A 25445-nucleotide genomic window follows, 5' to 3' on the forward strand; every position below is an offset into this window, starting at 1 on the left:
GAGCTGAGAAATATTTGCAAGTTAGGATCAATATAACTTGGAGACCAGCGAGGTGTGGTCGGTGAAGGGCAAGACGAAGCCAAAAATGACTACCAGATTTCTGCTTGGAAAACTGTGACTGGCAGGTGGAAAAGAGAAATGAGTCAAGGAAGGCAGAGATGGGAGTGGGTCTGTGGAGAGCTATAATTTAAGACTAGATATGTTGAATTTGAGATTCTACACTCAGGTGGACGGCTAGAAATAACAGGATTCCTGCCATAGGCTGAGCTTTACCCCAGGCATGCAATGACCATCTCTAATCCTCAACCCCATCCGAATCTCACTGTGAGCAAACAAGCTCCTAGATGATAAGCAACCCGCCAAGGGCACAAACTAAATGAGGCTGGGGCTGGGATAGGAATTCAGGTCTTAGCTTCTAAGGCCCTTTCCACTGTAGTTAGCAGCCAGGTCTGCACATTACAGCCAGTGGAGAGCTTTTAGAAAAGTTCGTTCCAGGCCTCACTCTCAGAGGCTATGATTCTGATGCCAGAGCACAGGGGTGGTCTGGGGTGGAGAGGGAGATATGAGGTCCTTAGTGTAAATGGAATCATGGGAGCAAGGGATATGGTTGAAATAGAGCAGGGAGGAAATGTAGAGGGGGGAGGAGCCATGACAGGTCTCAAGGGAAGGAAGGGAAGTTGACAGAGTCAAATAGATCATAGACTGAAACAGCATGCAGAGTCAATGTGAGCGTGGGAGAGGTTCTGAGTGTTTCCTGTGGACACAGCTTCACGAAGGGATAAAGGAGGAAGCCAACACCCAAGGCTCCTTCCCTTGGGGAGGGAAGAGAAGGCAAAAGAGGGGAGACATCAGCCCATGAGACTGTGCATACACAGCAGCGTAGCTGTGAAGGGAGGGAGGAGCCAGATCACAGTGCAGAACCAAGGGAGTTCTACGGATTTAGGACTGGGGGTGTGCGTGCATGCACTTGTGCATGTATGTAAACAGGGGAGGCAGACTCGGGTTTTTGCTGAGGGGAAGGAATCAGGAGAGGAGCTGAGGAGATAGGAAAGAATCCAGGGTAACTGATGGAGCAAGAGCCGGACCATGGGGACAGGCTCTGGAGCCTGGTGGGCAGGTCAGCCTTGGATAAAAGAGGGCACTTTGACATCAGGGGGAAAGGCAGAGGATTCTACAAGCTCAGACGCAGGGGGTTAGGGGGTAGGGAAGAAGTGGAAGAGAGAATGTCTGATGGTTTCTGTTTATGAAGTGCTTGCACTTCAGGCGAATGAAGGTTGGCACCCAAGACAATCCAGAAACTCCAAGTGAAGCTGGAGGGTGTTTCCAGGATCCCTTTCCCTAACCCTTGCCCCAAATCCACCTTCACCTCCAAGTCATGGCTATGACTCCAGCTGTGATGCTGCCCCTCATTGATTGGCCCAATAGACTTGGGTTTTTGCCTGCTTTCTGGACCTCAGCTTCTTTTATTGACTTTGTTTTAATCTAGTTTTTTTTTAAAGATTTTATTTATTTATTCATGAGACACCCAGAGAGAGATTGGCAGAGACACAGGCAGAGGGAGAAGCAGGCTCCATGCAGGGAGCCTGATGTGGGACTTGATCCCAGGTCTCTAGGATCACACCCTGGGCTGGAGGCGGCGCTAAACCACTAAACCCGGGCTGCCCTAATCTACTTTTCCAGCTTTTAGTAATCCTACTTCCTCAGATGAAAATGTATTCACCCCACTGTAGCCCCTGAAAACCGCCACCCACCCATGCTCACCTGGGCACAGGCAAGCCCGGCCAGCATCTCATTCTCACTCCCTGGCAAGAGGAGAAGCAGACAGTTGATTGGTCCCAACTGCAATTTAATCTAACTTTTGCTTTACGGTGAGACTTCATTAGAAGGCCTTGAACCCGGGGCGCACTTGGGTGGCTCAGTGGTTGAACATCTACCTTTGACTCAGGGTGTGATCCTGGGTCCTGGGATCGAGTCCTGCATGGGCTCACCATGGGGAGCTTGGTTCTCCCTCTGCCTATGTTTCTGCCTCTCTGTGTGTCTCGAATGAATGAATGAATGAATGGAATTAAAAAAAAAAGAAAAGAAAAGAAAAGAAAAGAAAAGGAGGACTTCAACCTGGGGACCTGGGTGGCTCAGTCAGTTAAGCATCTGCCTTTGGCCCAGATCCCATTGAGCCCCACGATCGGCTCCCTGCTCAAAAGAGAGCCTGCTTCTCCCTCTTCCTCTGCCTATCACTCCCCCTGCTTGTCCACCCTGTCAAATAAATAAAACCTTAAAAAAAGGCCTTGAATCCTTACAAATAAAAGGGGAGTAATCCCTTTAAATTCATGACAGGATTGAATGCTTTCCGAAGAGTCAGTAAAATAACGTTGCATTTGAGATTAGAACCAGATGGAAAAATAACCAGCAGGTAAGAGGTGTGATGTTGAAAGAATAATAATGATAGTACTACGTTTTAAGGGGCGCCTGGGTAGCTCAGTCCTGTATGTCTCTGCCTTCAGCAGCTCAGGATCCCAGGGTCCTGGGATTGAGCCCACATCAGGCTCCCTGCTTAAGAGGGGAGAGCCTGCTTCTCCCTCTCCCTCTGCTGCTCCCCCCTTTGGGCTGTGCATTCTCTCTCTCTCTCTCTGTCAAATAAATAAATAAAACCTTAAAAAAATAGAGAACTACATTTTAAGCAGGAGGTCCTCTACCTCTGTTTTTCTCCCCAAGTATTTAGGGATCATGAATCCCAACTCTGAAACAGATTAAAGGTGCAAAGATATAAATAAAGTTCAGGGTCTACTCACACTTTTGGATCCTCCTGAATCAGGGGTGATTTTATGTGAGAGCAAGAGAGAGCATACTTGTTCTGGCTGATCTTAATAAGTGCACTCCGAGGGCAAAATTCCTGTAATGATACCAAAAGGGTTCACGTGACTTAAATCAGAATGTCCACAAGTTACGTGGAAGTTTAATTTAGCTTGATCTGTTATAATAGCTGCTAGCCATTATCCTATTCAGGGTGACACTTACAAGAGCAGTCAAATGGCAGAGCCTGGTTTGGTAATTACATGCAGAATAAAAGTCATCAGTGACTCCTCCCGGTCATTTCTCCACATCCTGGATCAGGTGCCAAGGCCATTCAGTAAAGTTGCACTCGCTTGCCCAAGCACGTGCACGCACACACCCACACATCCCTCCACAGAAGCACCTTCCTATCTACCTTCAGGTCAGCCTTGCCCACCTCATTCCTAGACTCAGAAACTAGAACCACCACCCCTTGCCGAATGTGCCACTTCAGCCCCATACATCTCTACAGAACTATCTCCAGTGTCTCATCCTTCACCATGACACTGTTGTTCTAGTCTCCAAGGCCTCGCTGCCTTATGGGTAAATTCCAAGGTCCCCCCTGGGCTTTGAGGCTCATTCTCAGGGACCCTAGGACAACTGCTTTATCTCTTCACACCCTGGGGCATGCCGAGGGACATCTCTCTAAATGTCCCTTGATGTGCTTTCTCCTCCCTTGCCTAGGACATATCCCCAGAGTGGTGCCTCATGTCAGAAAAGCTTCTGATTCACTGCCTCTCTCTCTTCCTTGCCTGCTGCTACTCAAGCTTCTAGACTGCTGCCTTCTAGACCGCTTTCTTTACTGTCATTCAGAAAGCTCCAGGAAAGTCTATTTTATCTTTAAAAAAATTGTTTTTCTGGGTTGATGAGAAGGTGTCCCTTTCTCCTTCTTGTTCTGTCAGATTGGAAACTGCTTTTGGGACCACTGGCTGTAATGGTCTTCACTCTTTTTGCCCTTAATTCTAAAATTCATTTACCACGACCTCTCTTCTGATGGATATATTTCATGCTATAGCCAAGAACTCACTGGATATTTTAATTATGTATAGTAGGCAGTTGGGCACAGAGATTCAGAGTACAGGCCATGGAGCCAGACTGCCTGGGTTCATATGTCCATTGTCCTGCTTACCCTATGTGTGACTTAACCTTTGCTTCCATTTCTTTATCTTAAAATGGGAATAAAGTACCTGCTCACAGTGTTTTGAGCATTCAATTGTTCATTACCTATAAAGTACCCGATTGGTACCTGTGGCACATAGTAAGTGCTTAATAAAGTTAGCCACTGGTATTTTGCTTCTTACTTTTGTCTTGCTAGTCTATTTTCCAGACATATCAAATGGTCCACCAAGACTTATTTCTATTAAAAATGTCATTCATTTAAGTAATTTAAAAAGCAATTTTGAGAATCTTCTCTTCATCAGGGGCTGTGCTGTGGCTACAAAGATGAAGAGGTCACAGTCCCTGCCTTTAAGGAACTGGGAGGTTAGCGAGGAAACTGGTGTGGGGAGGGGAAAGCACAGTGTGCAGGGGAACCCCAGGGCCTCAGGAGGAAGTTATAGTTGAGCAGTATCTTTCCAGTGACAGAAGGTTCTGTGGAAAGGAGATGGGAGGGTGGTCCAGGAAGAGGGAAAGACTAGGGCCTTGGAGAAGCCCATTGCATTCAGGAGGCAGTGAGCCTTCCATGGGGCTGTGGGGCCCTGCTGGGGTCAGGCTGGGCTTTTCCTCAAGCTTGATGAGAAGGATGAGTGTGTGGGGAGTGGTGGGGTACATCAGGCAGACACATGACATCGTCAGTTCTATAAACTGATATGGAGGCTTTCTAAAGCATTTAGGGAAATTCACAAGGAACACAGGGAGGGGAACAGAAGGCCAGAGCGGGTTGAGTAGCAGCAGGCAAGGAAGAGAGAGAGAAAGGTACTAGAAGAACCTGGGGAGGACAGTAGAGAACGAGAGTGAGCCTCCCTAGTTGTAGTGTAGCAAGGTATTGCCCAGAAAGAGGGTGGGAGGGTGGCAAGGAGGGTGCCCAGAAGTAGCAAGGTATTGCCCAGAAGGAGGGTGGCAAGGAGGGTGGTTAAAGAAGCCACTTTCTGCCTAGTGAGAAAGCCCTTTCCTCCATGAAAGTCTACTTACTCTCCGGTTGTTACACTTCAAAACTGTGTAGAATTTATCTTCAGCCATATCCTGATTTGGAAGTGCTATGACAATGGCAGGGACATAGAAATCAAATCCGTTGGGTATCACAATTTTGGCAAAGACATAATCTCCAACCTGTAGATAAGAACATATGTCCTAGCAAATATTTTGCTTATAGATCTTATAGGCAATGTTAATATATGCTTGATTTAAAATGCCCCAAGATAATTAGCAAGTACCAATGTTACCATTCAAATATATATTTTATCTCAGCTAAGAAAGAGTCAACCATTTCAAATTTCTCCAGGCTCACCCGGCCACAGCTGGAATTTTGTGAGCACCAGTTTTAGCAGGACTTCTTCACCTGACAAGGATCCCAGAGTGGGGTGGGGACAGCTAGCAAAATGGCAAGGGGTCTGGAAACCATATCCCACAAAGACTGGTTGAAGGAATCTATTTCATATAAAGACCAGGGAGAGATATGAACAGCATCCTCATGTATCTGAAGGGCTGTCACCCAGACAATGGAATGGAGCAGGTTTGCTCCATGTTGTTACAAAGCACACACCTGGAATCCACAGGCAAAAGTTACAAAGAGACAGCCTCTAGCAGAAAGAAAATATTATGAAGGGGCATACAGAGGCTGGTGGACACTTGTGAAATGGATAGGACCAACTGTCAGGGGGCAAGTACACTGATGGATGCTCTGGGTCTGGCCACAGGAAGTGGCAACAGACAACCAATGTGGAATCCTGAGTGCTCATTGGGTACTTTTCCTCCTGGCTCTTGCTGTCAAGAAACAGCAGTGGTGGAGCTCTGGGGGGCCTTCTGTCTCCTCTCTAGCCTGGGTGCTGGGATGAAGATGCAGCGCTGCTTTTATGACTTTATATGCAGATGAGAACACATTAGCCTGGCTCACCTGTGGAAAGCATGTTCAGGTGTAACCATGTTATGGTATCAAGGTATGGCAATGTCTATGATGTCAAGGGAAGCTCTACTTCTGCCCTCATTATTTAAATTGCTTTTAATATATTCTTTTACAGTTAAAGTTTCAAGGGTGCTAGCAGTTACAGCAGCTCTCTTCCCCAATCATCTACTGTCTGTAAAATGACAAGGACCACAGGTCCTAATGCAAGCAAGTCTATGCAGTCATGAGGTTACTTAACAGGGTATTAAGAGATCAAGGTGAAGCAAAATAGTTGCCAGGCAAGGGGCCATAACAGGGGTCACTGCTTTTTCCTGCCCAAACATAAGCTCCCTGAAGGAGCCTAACCAGATGTTCAGCAAAGGCCTGACAGTGGCCTCGCCATTCTGTTATCCATAACTGTGGGGATGGTGGGAAGGGCACCCAGAAAAGATCACTGTAGCAGGTACCTGGAGCAGTGGGCAGGGCATGGCACCCCCCACAGGCGTGATGAACGAGGTCGGCACAACCTTGGTGTCTCCATACCTGAAACCCACCAGTGCATGGGTGGGGCTCACACACTTCTTCACAACCCCTGAAAGGAATCAAATTTAAAATAAAAAATAAAGACAAATAATGCCCATTCCCTTAGGCTTGCACCATCCTGTTGGTTGCCTGTTTAAATCAGTATGCCCCTTTGATCTCTCCATGAGATCTGTACGATGCATACTGGGTTGACCAACTCAGTGGTGAAGTGCACAGCTCTGGTCTGGAGCACCTGCTGAGCTGAGAAGCCTAAAGAAGATGCAGTAGCTTGTTTGTCCAGCATCACCAGCAGCAATCCTAAAAACATCATTCCTAGAAACAAATATCCTCTCCCTGGGTGCTTCTCACCATCTGATTTCCTTATTTACTTATTTTACCCATATTTCCTTCTATACTCCTTACATATAGAAAATAAGTGTTGTTAAAATTGTGAAAGTAAAAGGAAATAGGAACTCCATCATCAACTTTTCATCTAATATTAGATAAATGAAATGCTAAGTAGGCTGAACGCATCCCACGGCTTCCCTAAAAGGCACTACCAAAAAATGAACAATGGAAAAAGACGCAAGAAGTTTCCTTGTCTCTTAGTTGTATTCAAAGGGATGATTAGGAAAAAAAAATACCTCTTTTAAGGTTCACATGTTTTGTCACTTACCCTAGTTGAGATTTATTTTCCTATAATAAAGGGATTATAAATATTAAGGGAAGTTTTGATAGGGATACTTCTCCAAGCAGCAGTAAAGCTGCAGTCAGACTCCTGCTCCAAGAGAGAAATGTGCATGTCTCCACCAGGGCCTGGCAATGCTGCCTCAGCTCGCACACTTGCCTTGGCAAAGTCCCATGGTCTTTTATGTGGCAAAGAAATGGCTGGTGTTTTTCATCTTGAGTTCATGTCTCTTGTTTTAAATGACCAAAGAAATGACAGCCTTTTACTTTTTTTTTTAACATGCACAAATACACACACGTGAAAACCAGTTCCATTGGTGTGTGTTTTCTCATTGGATCAAAATGTTCAATTTGAATTTTGAAATATTCTTTATACATTATTCACATGTTTGCTGCCATAAACTGAATTTATCCTTTTAGTTAGAAAAACAAATACTACTTTTTAGAAAGAATTCCTACTAGGAAAGCAATGAAGACCCACTCCTAATTGAGGAGAATGCTCACAAACCTCACCCTGGCAAGCCCCACACCCCCTCCTGGGGTTCACAGCAAAGGGTCTGGGCTGGCACAATGGCCACACTGACCAGTGTGATCTTCCTCAAATTCCTAGCCTTTTAGATTCAGGAGAGTCTAGTCATAAACCTGCTATGTGCGGTTTCAGTTGTTTGCCTAAATGGAGTCGCTGTGATAGAGACTGGAGGCCACAAAGTCTAACCATTTATTATGTGACTTTCACAGAAAAAGTCTGCCAATCCCTGCTCTACCTGATTAGATCTAGACTTTTTGGTATGTTGCAACAACCTTTTTAGCTCCTTCCATTGTTTTCTTCTCTGCAGAAGGGGGACCTTGTTTACCTGCAGAAGTTAGTGCAGTGTCTCCCAACGTAATGTTAGAACCAGCCTCACCGTGTGGACAGCCTGGCTGGCTGTGCTCTGGGAGCTGTAGGACTAAGAGCTGGCCTGTTGAGTTATGGCTCAGCCTCTGCATTTGCTCCTTCTCCAACTAATTAAGGAGTTGCTATCATTTCTAAGTCCTGATTCAATATCGGTATCTAATTTTGTTCGTGTGCTGCAGCTTCTCTTTGTCCTCACCCCAGAGAGGTGAGACCATGTCTCCTCACTCTGAAATGTCTCCGGGAACCATTTCAGGGGTCTGGGGTTCCTCCTAGTGGACGCTTGGTGATTGCAGACACCTTCCTTGGTACAGGTTGGGCTCCCTACCTCGGCCGGAGGGCTCTCCTGTACTCAGGCTGGAGAAGAGGGAATGTGCCCCTGTGGAGACCCTCAGCAAAAATGTGGCCCATTCTCAGTGGTCAGAAGACTGCAGAAATACTCCAAGTCAGTAGGTCAGTTCATTCAGTGAGAGATGTGGGAACAGTTCTTAATCTTTACTCCAAACAGGAATTTCTCAGGCTGGAGACTGGATCTTTTACTTCTGACTGTAAGAGCTTTCTGATATGCACAGCCCAACTTCAATTCCATCTCCCAAAAAAGGCTTTAGCTTTGCTTCACCAAAAGCAGTATCTCTCTACCTGCCCCATTCCACTGAAAGTCATTCTTGTGCATCTACTACTCATATTTTCTCCTTCCTTCAGCCTCAGAGGTTTCCTTTCTTCCCCTGGGCTAATGTTTGCCTCTTTGAATTGCTGTTAGGGTTTTTAAACTGCTGACAAAGTTTTTTAATTGCAAGCAGCAACTGTGACCCCCAAGAGAGGACAGGAGTTGTTTCTATCTTTTAAGAAAAGTGCTCACATGAGAGAAAAAACTCTTTATGCAATTCACATTTCCAATTTAGAAAATATTGTACATTACCATATTTAATCTACACAACAATCTTATGGAGGTTCTAATTGTTTTAATCTCATTTGGAAAGATAAAGAAACTGAGGCTCAGAGAACTGCAGGGATTCTAGTCACATGGCTAGTAGAGGAAAAAGGCAGACTTCAAATAAATAAAAATTTGGGATTTTCTGACCCTAACACATTACACCCCAGAAGGTATTCAGCGCCGTCTCCCCGCCTCTGCCAACTGCCTTTTTCTTCCATAGTAACTTGTTTCTCTGGCATAGTGCAGAAATTTTGCAACTCAGACTTTTCATCATCTTGAATTTCCTGAGGTAAATGCTTCTTTTCACTGAAGAACAGGAAGGAGGACCTGATTTTTGCAAATGACTTAAAATAAGGTTCTGAAATTTACCTTCCTCCCTGCCTTTCAGCATCCTGATGAGCCAGACTATTGGCTTGTCACTTCCATTCTGAACAATGCTATCATTCCTTAACTAGATAGATATTTCACACAGACCCTGGAAGAGAGTCAGCCATACAGAAATCCCTGCCCTGATTGCCAAGGACGGCAGCAACAACCAGGCTGGCTCTGCTCCAGTGTGGGCCTGGCCTGAAGCAACAGACACTCTGATCCAGTTATTCCAAAGCCAACCTACCACTGAGGTACATTTCAAAGCCAGATATCTTTCATTAGAAATGTTTAGCAGTGTTCGAACAACAGTTATCAGAAAAAGGAGTTATCGATGATTATCATGCTATACTCCACAAATCTCTATTGACCTTTTTTGCAAGGGAGAAAATAATAACACACAGTGATCAGGTGAGCTCAAGGAGTGCCACTAATGAGGCCAATGAACATCATGTGCCTCTGGATGGGATGCCCTGAGAGGGACACAACAACATGCCATCACTTAGGTAGCAAACTGTCCAGGAATGCACACTCTGATTCTAAGGTAAACTGAAGAACATTCTATAGAGTAATTGATCTTATTCTTAAATAACATCAGTATTATGAAAAATGACAGGAAAGTCTAGAGAATGACTCTAGACTAAAGAAGACAAGGGGATATGTTAACTCAATGTTTACATAATTCCAGACTAGGCTTATTCTAGAGACAAAAAATATAAAGCCATTATTGAGACAATTAACAAAATTGAAATATACAGAAAAAAAGTAGCATAATGTTAAATTTCCTGAATCTTATAACTTTACTATGATTATGTTAATAGCCTTGTTTTTTAAAAGACTATAATACTCTTTTAAAAAAGATTTTATTTATTTATTCATGAGAGGCACAGAGAGAAGGGCAGAGGGAGAAGCAAGCTCCCTGCGGGGAGCCTGATGTAGAACTTGATCCCAGGACCTCAGGATCATGAGCTAAGGCAGACGCTCAACCACTGAGCCACCCAGGTGCCCCAATACCCTAGTTCTTGAGAAACATAGACTGACACATTAAGGAGTAAAGAGGCATGATGATGTTACCTGATCTTAAATAGTTCAGAAAAAATAATATGTATGTGTGGAGATGAGTAGAGAGAAAGAGAATAAAATAAAATAATAAATGTGGTAAAATCAATATGACAAAAGTTAAAAATTGGCAAATCTGTATAAAGAGTATATAAAAGCTCTATTATTCTTTTTAAAAAATTTTTATTTATTTATTCATGATAGACACAGAGAGAGCGAGAGAGAGCGAGAGAGAGAGAGAGAGAGAGAGAGGCAGAGACACAGGCAGAGGGAGAAGCAGGCTCCATGCAGGGATCCCGACGTGGGACTCAATCCCGGGACTCCAGGATCGTGTCCCGGGCCAAAGGCAGGCGCCAAACTGCTGAGCCACCCAGGGATCCCCAAGTTCTCTATTATTCTTAAAACTTTTATGTAAGTTTGAAATTATTTTTTATAAAAAAATAACTCTATGGGTTGGGTTGAAATTCCCAATGAAAGATTTACTGACTTTAGAGGGGAGAAGGAACAAAAATCAAGCACCATCTAGGAACACAGGCATGATCATTTGATTTGTCTGAGTCAGTGTTGACTAACCAGTCCCTAATCCAACTTACTGATTTTATGACTAAATTCAAATGTGTATTTCCTCCACACAGACTTATCTGAGCTTAATCACAGCCACAAATTAACAATTCTCGAATAGCCAGATCCCATGCAACTGTTAGGGGTGTGCACTCTGACTCTAATTGCATATTTAGATTATCTTTTTATTCATGAGAGATACACAGAGAGAGGCAGAGACATAGGCAGAGGGAGAAGCAGGTTCCCTGTGGGGAGCCTGATGTGGGACTCAATCCCAGGACCCCTGGGAACACGCCCTGAGCCAAATGCAGACACTCAACCACTGAGCCACCCAGGTGTCCCTCTAATTGCATATTTAAAGAAAAAAAAAGAACAGGGCAATAATCATTGCTGCCGTGATCTCAGGAATTGCACGTGACCATGTGGTGTTACCTGCTTCCTCTACTTCCTCAGACTGTTAGTAGCAGGTCTTTAGCATTTCTTATCACACAAGAATGGTAAGGAGGAAAAGTTTGAGCTGTTCTACTTTTCTGCAGGACCCTGGCCTGCAAACTAATCCCAAACCCTAATGCAGCCATTTGGAAGCCAGTCCTTTCCTGTACTTCTGTTCAATTGCCAAAATAGCTTCCCACCTCTCTCCAGGGTTCAGAAAATCAAGCAGGGGTAGCCCCCCATAATCACCACCCAGCAAATCTGAGTCCTAGAGAAAGGGAAGGTTTGGGGACCCTGCTCTTGCAAAAATGTGTTTTGTGCCTTGGCCTATGAGCTCATCTCAAATGCTCTGATCCGTATTTAATTACTCTCATCCAGCCAGCTCCAATGCATATCTAGTGAATTTCAAAGAAAATGTCCTAGTTGTCAGTTCTCTACATATGCCTGCTGGAAACCAAAACTCCTGCGAAGTATTTTTTCACACTTAAAAAGAAGATTTAATGAAATTTAATCAATAAAGAATGCTTCTTTTAACTGATGATTGACAGTGCCTATGCAAGACCGGCTATGTTTCTGCCTTTTCATTTTTCTGCTCCATGGATCTTCCTCAGGGCTCTCCCTAAGCTCTCTTTTCCCCACAGACCTGTCCCATGATATCAATGACACTTATGTGCTGATGTCTCAAAAATCTCTATCTCCAGACAGATTTCCTCTTGAGACTCTAGATCGTTAACTTTAACTGCTTTTCTGACAACTTCAGCAATTGGAAGCAATTCAAAAGGAAACCTGTCTGAAGACAGATTTTTGAGATATCAACACATAAGTAGTGCACCTACAATTCATCATGTCACAGACACATCATTATCTTCCCGTGCATACCAACATGTCCTGTTGGTACCACTATCTATCATATGGCCCAAACCAGGGACCGGAGGGACATTCCAACCCACTCCTTATCCACTCTTCCCACAATGAGAGAGAGTTTCTGTGAGCTTCAAGTGTGATGATGTTCTTCCCTGCTTTCCATGTGGCTCCCCAGTGAAGTCCAAACTTCTTAGAACATGAACTTTTATGAATGGCCCTGTACTTCCCTCTCTGAAGACCTTTATTATTTTCTCCCCTTTCTTTGCTTTCTGGGTTCTAGTCGTAATCTGTTTTATTTCTCTAGATATAAAATGTTTTTTTTTTCCATCTCTAGCTACATATCACTTTTACTGTCCACAAGGCTCTCACTTGAACTTCACCTGGCTGATTCCTTCAGGATCACATGTCCCAGAAACTCTTGGGAAAAGCTCTCAGGTCTAGCCACACTGGACCTTTCCACCAACATGCCATATGCACCCCAGCCTCAGGACTCTGTCTCTGTACTATTGTTCCCTCTACTTAGGACTCTTCCCCCAGGGGTGTCTGGGTGGCTCAGTAGGTTAAGCATCTGACCCTTGACTTCAGCTCAGGTCATGATCTCAGGGTCCTAGGGTAGAGCCTCACATCCGGAGGATTGTTCAGCATGGAGTCTGTTTGAGGATTCTCTCTCTCCCTCTCCCTGTGCCCCACCCCTGCTCGTGCTCCCTCACTCTCAAATAAATAAATCTTAAAAAAAAAAAAAAGACTCTTTTCCCCCAGATAATCTTATTCACACATTGCCTTCCTTCCCCAGAAGTTCTTCATTGACCACCATATTTAAAATTGCACCCTTCGGGACGCCTGGGTGGCTCAGGATGTGATCCCAGAGTTCTGGGATCATGTCTTGCATCGGGCGCCCCACAGAGAGCCTGCTTCTCCCTCTGCCTATGTGTCTGCCTCTCTTTCTGTCTCTCCCATGAATAAATAAATAAAATCTTTAAGTAAAAAATAAATAAATAAATAAAATAAAATTGCAGCCTTTACCTTGACATTCTCAATTCCCTTTGTAGCTTGATTTTTCTTTATAGCATTGTATCTGACACACTATATATTTGTTTGCTTGCTTGTCTGTCTCCCTTACTAGAATATAAGCTCTGTGAAGACAAGAATTTTCATTTGTTTGCTCACTACACCAAACCAGCACTTTAGGCATACTACATACATAGAACTAGATGTATAGTACAATTTTTTAATTAAACAAATAAAAGATTAAAATATATACATTTTCTGACTCTTTTTTCCCCCACAAATATAGGTAGAAACCCCATCATCATTTCATTTTAGAAATGGAATATTATCTTAGTACAGCCCATGAAATGTCAGTGTTCTGGGGAAAACACAGTTTGATAACTTTGGGTCCCTGATAATCATATTATTTAACAAAGAAATATTACAAAAGAAAATATTACCTGGAAAATAAAAGCCATTTTCATCACATCTTGCAATAACTTTCTGACCTTTGAGAGGATCCAATTTTTTTGATTTCGTTTTCTTTGTTGGATTTCCTTGAACTTTTTGTTGCTAAAAAAATATAAAACATTAATTAATAATTGATTTAAAGAGATCAACACAGACCATCACAGATACAAGGTAGCTTGGGATTATCTATTGAGAACTGCACTATCAAAATATACAGAAGTATAACCACTCTGGAATACTTTCTATGTTATTGGGAATAGGCTTTTAAAACATATATATAAAACCTGAGTGGCTCTGTCAATTAAGCATCTGACTTCGGGTCAGGTCATGATCTTAGGGTCCTGAGATTGAGCCCTGTGTTGAGCCTCATGTGGGTCTCCCCATTCAGCAGGGAGTCTGCCTGTCCCTCTGCTCCTACTCCCTGTGCATGCTCTCTATCAAATAAATAAATATTTTTTAAAAACCATGGATTTATGAACTGATATATGGGAACCAATGCCCATAAAAAGTGAGACATATTTGCAATCTAAACTTACTCAAATTTTGGGATCCCTGGGTGGCGCAGTGGTTTAGCGCCTGCCTTTGGCCCAGGGCGCGATCCTGGAGACCCGGGATTGAATCCCATATCGGGCTCCTGGTGCATGGAGCCTGCTTCTCTCTCTGCCTATGTCTCTGCCTCTCTCTCTCTCTCTATCATAAATAAATAAAAATTAAAAAAATAAATAAATAAACTTACTCAAATTTTGTTAAAACACAAAAAAGTGAACCTTTTCCAAAGAATTTAAATAGGATCCAGGGTCTTTATACATAATATTCAATATATCCAGCAAACAATCCAAAATACAACATACTTTTAAAAAGCAAGCAAATATGACCAATTCTAAAGTTAAAAGGTGATTAGTAGGGACATCTGGGTTGCTCAGTGTTTGAGCATATGCCTTTGGCTCAGGTCATAATCCTGGAGTCCTGGGATCAAGTCCCACATCAGGCTCCCTGTAGGGAGCCTGCTTCTCTCTCCATCTATGTCTCTGCCTCTCTCTCTGTGTCTCTCATGAATAAATAAAATCTTAAAAAAGAAAAAAAGAGTTTGAAAAAATTTTTTAAAAAGGTGATCAGTAGATCATAACACTGAGATCAGATAAAGACTTTAAATCAGCAATTATAACCATGGTCATGTGGTTGAATACTCTTGAGATGAGTGGTAAGGTAGTTGTTTTCAGCAGAGAAATATAAACTATAAAAAAAATGAAAGTCTTAGAAGTAAGAAACGCAATGTCTGGAAGGGCTCAATAGCAGAACTGATATGACAGAAGAAAAAAGCCTGAAAACAAATCAACAGAAATGATCCACTCTGAAAAATACAGAGGAAAAAGATGTTTAAAAATGAGCAAGGTTCTTCCTGTTCAAATAATCTGTCCAAAGCCCAGCTCAGTTATAATCTCTCCAGAAGATTTTACCCACAGGCAATTTCAGTAAAAGCAAATGAAAGGACCACTCTCTAATTTCCAAACAGTACCGTATGAGTCAAGGCTTGAAGTGAATGTCATGCTGTGTTCACTACATGAAGAAATCGGTAGCATTATTTTGATTTGTAGAGTCTAACTCTAAAATCCTATTTTCTTTTTTTTATAATAATAAATTTATTTTTTATTGGTGTTCAATTTGCCAACATACAGAATAACACCCAGTGCTCATCCCATCAAGTGCCCCCCTCAGTGCCCATCACCCATCCACCCCCATCCCCTGCCCTCCTCCCCTTCCATCACCCCCAGCTCGTTTCCCAGAGTCTTTATGTTCTGTCTCCCTTTCTGATATTTCCTACCCATTTCTTCTCCCTTCCCTTCTATTCCTTTTCACTATTATTTATATTCCCCAAATGAATGAGAACATATAATGTTTGTCCTTCTCCGATTGACTCATTTCACTCAGCATAATACCCTCCAGTTCCATCCATGTTGAAGCAAATGGTGGGTATGTATACAATGGAATATTACTCAGCCATTAGAAATGACAAATACCCACTTTTTTTTTTTTACTATTTTCTTTTTTAAAATTTTTAAAAAATATTTATTTATTTATTTATTTATTTATTTATTTATTTATGAATGATACATAGAGAGAGAGAGAGAGGCAGAGACACAGGAGGAGGGAGAAGCAGGCTCCATGCCGGAAGCCCGATGCAGGACCCCATCCCGGGACTCCAGGACCACGCCTTGGGCCAAAGGCAGGCACTAAACCGCTGAGCCACCCAGAGATCCCCTAAAATCCTATTTTCTATGCTTGTTAAACTCATCATTAATAGAAAGACCCAATTCCTGCCACCCTCCACTCCCCCTAAAACTCCAAAGCCTCCATTACATCATCTAGAACAGTCAATATTTTTAATTCCCAATAAATGTGAGGACCATTGCTGGAGGATTGGAGAGATGCACTCCAGGAAACACAGAGGAGAAGGAAAGGCCAGTTATTATCCCAATACCAAACCAGACAAAGATACAAGAAAAGGAAAGTATAGACCTATATCCCTCATGAATATAGATGCAAAAATCTATTTGCAAGTAACTCCAGCGACATACAAGAAGGATTGTACACAACAACCAAGTATCCCAAGAATGCAAAGCTGATTTAACATCCACAAATCAAAGTGATACACTACATTACTAGAATAAAGGACAAAAGCTGTATTATTTTAATGTATGGAGAAAGAGCATTTGACAAAATCCAACACCTTTTCATGAAAAGACTTTCAATAAGGTGGGAATAGGAGGGAACTTCCTCACCTTGGTGAAAAGCATCTATGAAAAGCCGACAGTAAACATGATCCTTAATGGTGAAAGAATGAATGATTTCCCCTTAAGACCAGAAAGGAGGCAAAGAACTCAGCCACTCCTATACATTGTATTTGAGGTTCCAGCCAGTGCAATCAGGCAAGAAAAAAATAAAGGCATCCAGATTGGAAAGAATAAATAAACTGTCTTTATCTAGGAATGATATGATCTTCTATGTAGAAAACTCTAAGGAATCCACCCAACAACTACTAGAATTAATTAACAAGTTCAGTAGGATGTCATGATATGAGACAAATATGCAAAAAAAAATCAATTGTATTTCTATGTACCAGCTATGAACAATCTGAAAATAAAATAATTCCATTTATAACAGCATCAAAAAGAGTAGAATACTTAGGATTAAATTTAAGTGAAAGACCTATACACTGAAAACTATGAAACATTGCTAAGAGACTGTCTTTTTTTCAGTGGATAGTCTTTCCTGCTTTGTCAAATATTAGTTGACCATAAAGTTGAGGGGTCCACTTCTGGATTCTCTATTCTGTTCCATTGATCTGTGTCTGTTTTTGTGCCAATACCACACTGTCTTGAGAACCACAGCTTTGTAGTACAACCTGAAATCTGGCATCATGATGCCCCCAGCTCTAGTTTTCTTTTTTAATATTCCCCTGGCTATTCAGGGTCTTTTCTGATTCCACACAAATATTAAGATGATTTGTTCCAACTCTCTGAAGAAAGTCCATGGTGTTTTGATAGGGATTGCATTAAATGTGTAAATTGCCCTGGGTAACATTGACATTTTCACAATATTAATTCTTCCAATCCATCCCAGCAATTGCACTGCTGGGGATATACCCCAAAGACACAGATGCAGTGAAATGCCAGAACACCTGCACCCCAATGTTTATAGCAGCAATGTCCACAATAGTCAAACTGCGGAAGGAGCCTTGGTGTCCATCAAAAGATGAATGGATAAAGAATATTTGGTCTATGTATACAATGGAATATTACTCAGCCATTAGAAATGACAAATAACCCACCATTTGCTTCAATGTGGATGGAACTGGAGGGTATTAGGCTGAGTGAAATAAGTCAATCGGAGAAGGACAAACATTATATGGTCTCATTCATTTGGGGAATATAAAAATTAGTGAAAGGGAATAAAGGGAAAGGAGAGAAAATGAGTAAAAATATCAGTGACGGTGACAAAACATGAGACACACCTAACTCTGGGAAACGAACAAGGGGTGGTAGAAAGGGAGGTGGGCGGGGGGTGGGGGTGACTGGGTGATGGGCACTGATGGGGGCACTTGGCGGGATGCACTCAGTGTTATGCTATATGTTGGCAAATTGAACTGCAATAAAAAAAAAAAACATTACTAAGAGAAACTAAAGGTCTAATGAGTGACATATCATCTTAATGGATTGGAAGCCTTGATATTGTTAATAGTCGTTTTTCCCAAACAGACCTATAGATCGAATATAATTCATATCAAGATCTCAGTAAGTTTTTTGTAGAAATTGAGATACTAAAATTATAAGTGCCAAAAAGGGGGCACCTGGGTGGCTCTGTTGATTAAGTGTCTGCCTTTGGCCCAGGTCATGATCCCAGGGTCCTGGGATCAAGCCACACATTGGGCTCCTTGCTCAGTGGGGAGCCTGCTTCTCCCTCTCTCTCTGCCTGACTTTCCCTCCACTTATGCATGGTCTCTGTCAAATAAATAAAATCTTTTTAAAAATAAATAAAAGTGCCAAAACAATGTGGAAAAAGAACATATATTTATAGGATTTATATTTCTTGATTTCAAAACTTGTTATCAAGAAAGTGCAGTACTGACATGAGGATAGTCTTATCGTCACTGGAATAGTAGTCAGAGTCCAGAAACAAATGTCTACATTTAAAAAAAAAAAAAAAAAAAAAAAAAAAAAAAAACAAATGTCTACATTTATGGTCAATTGATTTTCAATACTTCTGGGAAATTTTTTGTAATTTCTTTTAAAATTAAACATGAACTTACTATATGCCCCAGAAATACCATTATTAGATATCTAGTCAAGAAAAATGAAAACTTATACCACACAGAGACTTGTATGTATTCATATCAGTATTATTCACAATAATGAAAAAGTAGAAATAATCCAAATGTCCATTAACTGGGGAAAAAGGATAAACAAAATGTCATATATCCATACAATGAAATATTATTCAACCACTTATATGAAGAATGCACAGAAAAGGCAAATTTATAGAAATAGAAATTAATTGTTATCTGGAATTGGGAGTGCAGAGATGATTGTAAATGGGCAGGAGGGATCTTTCTGGGATGATGGAAATATTCTGAAACTGGATTTGGTGGGTGTTGACAGCTTTGTCAGTTTTACTGAAATTTACCTACCTGAAGTAGGTAAATTTTACAATATGAAACTCAAATTTCCATATATCTGTGTTTTTTTAAAAAAGGTAAAAATAGACAATCATTTATTTCTGGTTTGTTTTATGAGCTGTTCAGGGTGTTTTGCATACAGTGGGCTGAATGAATGAATGAGCACACAATCTTCTGAACTTATTCTTAAAAGATAAACCAAAAAGGTCTATTTTCTTCAGATCACTACATTGTGAAATGGGGGATTTTTCCTTAGATTTGTTTCATTAAAAAGAAATTTCCTGACCATTAACTTACTAATACTTGGTTTTCTCAATGAAATGAGTCCTCCATCCTAATCAGAGTGCCCCCATGACATCATTCTCTAGCTTCTTCTTTTCACAGATCATCAAATGTCCCTCTCCTCCACAATATAAAGTGCTTCTACATGCTTTTTGATGTCACTTTTTTGCAATGGTATAGCTATATTTCAAATAAAGCCTTCAATGCATATTTTATGCATCCATATACTGGTCTTCAGTTAAGGAAGACTCTAATTTATGAAAACAATTGACTATAAACATTTAAATAACTTCAGAAACTCTGAACACAATTTGCTCTTGGGTCACTATTCATGTTCAGTACAATTTGGGCTCTGGAAATAAGTAGGCTCATTTTCCTGGTGCCCTGATGTTACCGGATTTTGTTGCAGCCATCTAACATTTGGATCTGTTTAGAGATGCTTTTTAGGTTCATCAAAAGAAGTGGGAGTATGGTTTATCTGGGCAGATGAAAACATAGAGCCAGGGCCTCAGAAGTAATGAAATAATGAACCAAAGGAGTTAAGGGCTCTTGAAGGAACTGTGGGATATTAACAAGACTTCACACCTGTGCAGGTTGTGGCCTATGCAGCCATGGATACAAATGTAAGCTGAATACCACTCTTCTATTTATGATGCTCCATTTTCACCTGATTTCGCTGGAGTTCCTCCATCCTTATGGAATGTCTATTTTTACCGATGCAGTTATTATGTCAAAGAGAATGCCCCAACATCACTGGGGCATATAGTGAATATTACCTATTTGTTTCTGGGCTTTTACTCAGATGAGAAACCTAAGTAATCCTTCCCACGGGAGCTTCAGAATGACCTACTGCAGTCGGAGATGGCCTTAAAGGGCAGAAGCTGGACCAAGAGACAGGAGAAATAGGACCAACTGCTGGCTAGTTGGCTGTGTGACTTTGCAATCTTTTAACATTTTTGGGGCTTTAATTTCTGCATAAGTAAAGAGATGGTACAAACTAAATGACTTCTAATATCTCCTAATTCATATTTCTGTCCAGAAGAATCTAGGCCTTACTAGACCTTTTTCTGCACTACTGGAGAAACTGTGAGACCATGTATATACAAAGACTAGGACACTAGCATGATATCTTTTTTTGCAGTTTTTTTAACCTAAGGGCAATGCAATAACCAGAACCGTGAACATGAGTAGCACGATATTCCATCATAATACTCCAAAGAGATGCCCATACTAGTTTCCTATAATCATTTCCTCAGTGGAAATCTCCAGGTAAAATATTCTCATTACTGATAGAAGTTAGAATCTTGGGAATCTGAAACATGCCAAGTTAAATCAGCTGTTGTTTAAAAACATCACCTCTACATACAGTTTAACTTATAAACCCACCTTGCTTCATATCACACTGTCCACATCACAGACCAAGCAACCATGGAGGTCACCAGACAGCCTCTCCACCTCCAGATGGATAACATCCTGATTTCCAAAAAGATGTCCACGTTGATCCCAGAAAGGCAACTTCCCCCCTTCAGATTTCATCAACATAAGAGATAAGCCACTTACTAGAATCTATGCCTAGATATATTTAAAAGTTCTAAATGAGTAAAATCACATCATGTAACTAGCCCCCTTTATCTCTAGATTCCAAATATTGATTTTGGAGTATTGATAAAAATGCTTTCTATATTTTCATAGGTACAAACCTGTGAAGTCAATGGCCTGAAATCATCAGAGAGCTTTTTTTTTTCTCTCTATAGTTGTCACTCACTTCCCAATTCAACTAATATAGAATCATCATTTACTCTGTGAAGACCTTCCCTGGATGGGCAACAAAATTAACAGTAGCAACACAGAGTGCTATCATGTTCATTTTTCACACCTTGAAAACTGCCATCTGAGAAAATGCCTGGCTGAAAAATATCAACTACTTCAAATTACTCATATACCTATGGGTTCACCTGAAAGGACCATTATAGAACTAAAGAGCTTTGTACACGCAACACATTTACTCTGCTTTTGAGTCCAACTGTTACTACTATTGGCAATAATTCATTTCTGGTTGTTTCTACAACATGTAGCTTTATGGAAGGAACTATTCACTGTACCCTCAATGATTCATTCATATCCTTACAAAACCAATTCAGCTACACCACAGGTTAAGTAGAATAGCCATGGGAAAGCAAACTTATACGGCCAACTTTAGTACAATGGTTCATTCCATAGAAACATGACACTGGTTTGCCAAGATGGAAAGACAGCAATAAGGGCAGCTAGACACACCATCATCTCTTCAGCCACAATGTTGAAAGCACCTTTCCAGAAAGATGATGTGCCACAATTTTTGAATCTTGCCAAAGATTTTAGAGATACTGTACAGCCGTGTCTTTTCCTGGCATGCTTTATCTATGCACATATAAAATACAACATGTTATTGAGTTTTTTGGGTTTTTATTCCTTTTTTAAAAAATTAGTTCCAGAGACAGAATTTAGTGATTCATCAGTTGCATATAACATCCAGTGCTCATTACATCAAGTGCCCTCTTTAATGCCTAGTTACCTAATTCCCCCTCCCACTTCCCCTCCAGCAACCCTCAGTTTATTTCCTAGACTTCACCATTTCTTATGGTTTGCCTCCCTCTCAATTTTCCTCTTATTTTTCTTTCCCTTCTCCTATGTTCATCTGTTTTGTTTCTTAAATTCCACATATGACTGAAATCACATGATATTTGTCCTTCTTGACTGACTTATTTCACAAAGAAATCTACGGAAGACAAGTCAGAAGGGGGTAGAGAGTGAAAACAAAAATGCTACCAACAAATAAGGCAACATATATCTAGGCTTAGGTGCATGAGAACAGTTGCATGCTAGTCTCAGTGTGGAGGTCAGATGGGCAATGATGCTGGCCACTGGATAATTTGATTTTGCCTTGTTTCCAAAATTTAGAGAATCCAATTCATTTCTTTGTCAGATTCAATTACCAGGTGGTGTAGAGCAGGATCAAAAATGGAGCCACCCTCCTTTATTATTTAATTTCGAGGTCATGCTCTCAGGTTTGCATTAGTGGGACATTGAAGTTACTAAATGTTTGATGCTTTAAAATTTTCCACTTGACAATGTGCTTCCACATTAGGTATAGAGAGCATTTCTACAACTTAACTAGAACTAGTCTTTGGTTCCAAATCTTGTTTTGAAACCACTACTAGATTTTTTTTGCCCCAAATCAAGGAACTGCTGACACCCAGCAGCTCCAGCATGCTTCTCTCTCCATGTTTTCTCTTTAAGACCAATTAAAGTCTGTGACTGCTGTAATCAAGATAATACTCATAGTATCATCAAAGGTTTTGACCTTTCCTCTCTCTAGGATACCTAAATATAAGACCAGAACATTTGCAAACCATCTCTGTAAATAATTCAACTCCCTTTAAAATCGTAGTGAAAAGGACAAGGCCAGCCTGGGCATTTGCTGACCTTCACTATCTCTGTTCTCATTCAGATTTAGAGGAGTTTCCTTGACCCTGAGATTATCTAGGATCTGCATCCCTTTTAAAAACAGGTTCTGGAAAGAGAATGAGGAGGCCTTATAGGAAAATGTGTATCACGAGTGGCCAACTCCTGCCCAGCCCCTCTTGGTCATGGAGTGATCACCCAAGTAAATGAGTCTGAGAGCTTCATGTGCTTCCCTTCCCAGGGCATTTGCATTTTAACAGGAGGCAAACCATCATGCCAAAGGAGTGAAGCTCTGCCTTGGCCCTGCCCTTCTGATAAGGAAGTTAAGTCTTCTTGTAAGACCTCTCAGGAGCACAGCAGGTCAGCACTGGGGCCCACAGGGACACTAAGGATACTGCATATGAGTCCACAGCTTAAGGGGAACGCTGTGGCCAGGCAGACATGCAGAGAGGATTATCACCCCCTTGAAGGAGTCTTGGACACCTAGCCTTGCTTTAAAATCCAAACAGGGGTGGTAGAAGGGGAGGAGGGCGGGGGGTGGGAGTGATTGGGTGACGGGCACTGGGGGTTATTCTGTATGTTGGTAAATTGAACACCAATAAAAAATAAATTAAAAAAAAATAAAATCTTTAAAAAAATAAAAATAAAATTTAATATAAAAAATAAATAAATAAAAAAAATAAAATCCAAACAGGGGGTTGGGGCATGCTTTCCTGGAGTTGTTTTCCTCTGTCTTCCTTGGGGAATAGTATAACTTTGGAAAACACAACACAAGAAACACACATCTCCAGAAATTAGATGCAATTTTCACTTTCTTCTCCTGAGGCCTGCTTCCTGAGCAGATCACAGATTGCCTGGCTTTAGCACTCCCTCTAGTTTGTGGTTCTTTGCTGTGTGTGGCTCCTCAGAAAGCACAGGAAACCAATCACAGGATGGAACTCTGAACCACAAAACCATCCTCTGCTCCCTAATACCACGCAGTGCTGGGCTATGGAGCTAACCACTCTGAAAGTAAAATCTCCAACAAACCTTGATCAATTGCAACTCAAAGGGCTTTTGTGGGGAAAAAAAAAAAAAAAGATTGCTTTTCTTCTTCTTCTACTCCTCCTTCTCCTCCCTCTCCCCCTACTTCTTCTTTCTTTGGTAGTGGCAAGGAACCTAATATATATGCGTTAGACGCTGCATAAAATTATTTCCCTAGTGAAGAGCAAACCTATAACATCATCTCAAGGAATATTTCTTCATTGCTCTTTCTGGGAAAAATCAAAGACAAAAATGTGAAATGTTTTAAATATTTAAATCTGAAAATCACCACAGCCTTGTCATCTGTAATTCGGATGCTACTGATTCAATTATCCATATGTTGCTGCTCCAGAGAGAAACAAAAGCCAGATACTGGAGTTACTTTTGTATCCCTGCCTGAAGTGTGGACCATAACCAGCTATCTACTATATACAAGTATGTATCTCACACAAGGCTATAATATAAAAATAAATGCTGGGCCTTTAAGAAAACTTCTCAAGACATCTTTGTGGCTGGCTGCTCTGGTCCACCCACCTGCTCCTAAATCCATTCTGCCCTGCCCTGCTCCATGCCCCAGGAAGCTGACCTCCATGGATTATCTGATTTATTTCCCTTGCTGGCTGGCTTCTGGACATGGTGAGCCAATGGCAGCAGGTGGTCAGAGGGCAGCAGGAGGAGGAAAGACTGGGGTGTTGGTTTCATGCTTCTTCTCTGACCTTTGTCTCTCTAGAATGACCTCCTACTCCTGCTAGTGAACTTAGCTCTCAGAGGGCTCCAGGAGCACCATTTCCTTCTACCCTTTCAAGTCTAGGGGTGATGACAACTTCCTGCTATTGCTGTGACTGGGGGCCCCAAATCCCATTGGCTGCCTTAAACCTATATCCACCTTTATGAGCAGCCCACTGCATTAATGTTTCTTCACTTGAACTGACTGAAAGGGATTCTGTTTCCTGCCTGGACCCTACTGATAAGCCCTCCACACTCCGTTCTCCTCCAGATGGGGAAGTCAATAACCATCCCTAAACCTTGAGGGTAGAGAAAAAACCTAGTGGCAGGACAATGTTGAGGTCTGCTCAGCTAAAACCTCCAGCAAAGAGGGTTGTCTTTAGCTTTAGAAGAATGAAAAGACAATCTGGCTGTTATTTTTGTCACCTCGGGGATTCCCTAGAGCTGACACCCTTCTTCCCATGCCTGAACATCAGGATCCTAGACATAAAACTTTTGAGATAATATTTAAATTTGGTGTGAGTTTTTTTTCCCCTTTCAATTTCCTCCAGTGATTGGTACTCTAGGGTCTTAACTCCAGCTAACTGGCACAGTCACGAGGCTGGTGGCACTCTCCCTTTAGCACTCTGTCCTGTCCAATCAGTGCGCCTTGTTGTCTCTGAGACTTCAGCTCCACCCGGCTACACCTCCCACCATCACCCCTCAAGAGCCTATTTGAGGTCTCCAGGTGTTAACTCACCTCCAAGGTGCTCGTCTGAATGTGCATGTGTCATTCCTTCTGTGATGGCAACATCACAGATGCACAACCCAGACTTGTTAATTCTCTGCCCTCCCACCAGGAGATCTTATGTGCTGCTAAGAACAATTCACAGTCACCAGAGTCAGCCTTCCTACCAGACTCTGGGATCAGGAGAACAGACTCAAGTTTTCCCAGTAAATGAGGAAGGCTGCCTAGTTGTAAAGGGTAATGGTGGGAGGTCTCCCTTCTCCCTTTAAAGGACAAGGCCAGCCTGGAGCATTTGCTGACCTTAAAGAGGAAATACTAAGAATTGTAAAATGCAAGAATGACAATGGGTCCAACCATTATTTAGGAGCAAAGATAACAGTTCTACTCATTCTGACTCCATTTTATACAACTCAAAATTTAAATCTC

General features: G+C 41.7%; 1 protein-coding gene across 13 annotated transcripts in view; it reads right to left on the reverse strand.

The window, feature by feature from the left end:
- Nucleotides 1-25445, reverse strand: part of VWA3B (von Willebrand factor A domain containing 3B) — a 256215-nt gene that overhangs the window by 61971 nt on the left and 168799 nt on the right. For 11 of the 13 annotated variants that reach the window (XR_012003285.1, XR_012003287.1, XR_012003286.1 and 8 more), the window contains 4 exons: nt 13635-13746; nt 6337-6461; nt 4960-5097; nt 2790-2890 (listed from right to left, as the gene is read on the reverse strand). Coding sequence is in view for 8 of the 13 variants with exons in the window: in XM_072768076.1 (XP_072624177.1) it covers nt 2790-2890; nt 4960-5097; nt 6337-6461; nt 13635-13746 (476 nt within the window). In the remaining 5 variants the exon portion in view is untranslated. Of the gene's footprint in view, nt 1-2789; nt 2891-4959; nt 5098-6336; nt 6462-13218; nt 13320-13634; nt 13747-25445 lie in introns of those variants that run through there. The other 2 variants (XR_012003288.1, XM_072768082.1) reach the window with 2 other exon arrangements.

The sequence above is a fragment of the Canis lupus genome, chromosome 11 (genome assembly GCF_048164855.1).
Source record: "Canis lupus baileyi chromosome 11, mCanLup2.hap1, whole genome shotgun sequence".
Classification (NCBI taxonomy): Eukaryota; Metazoa; Chordata; class Mammalia; order Carnivora; family Canidae; genus Canis; species Canis lupus.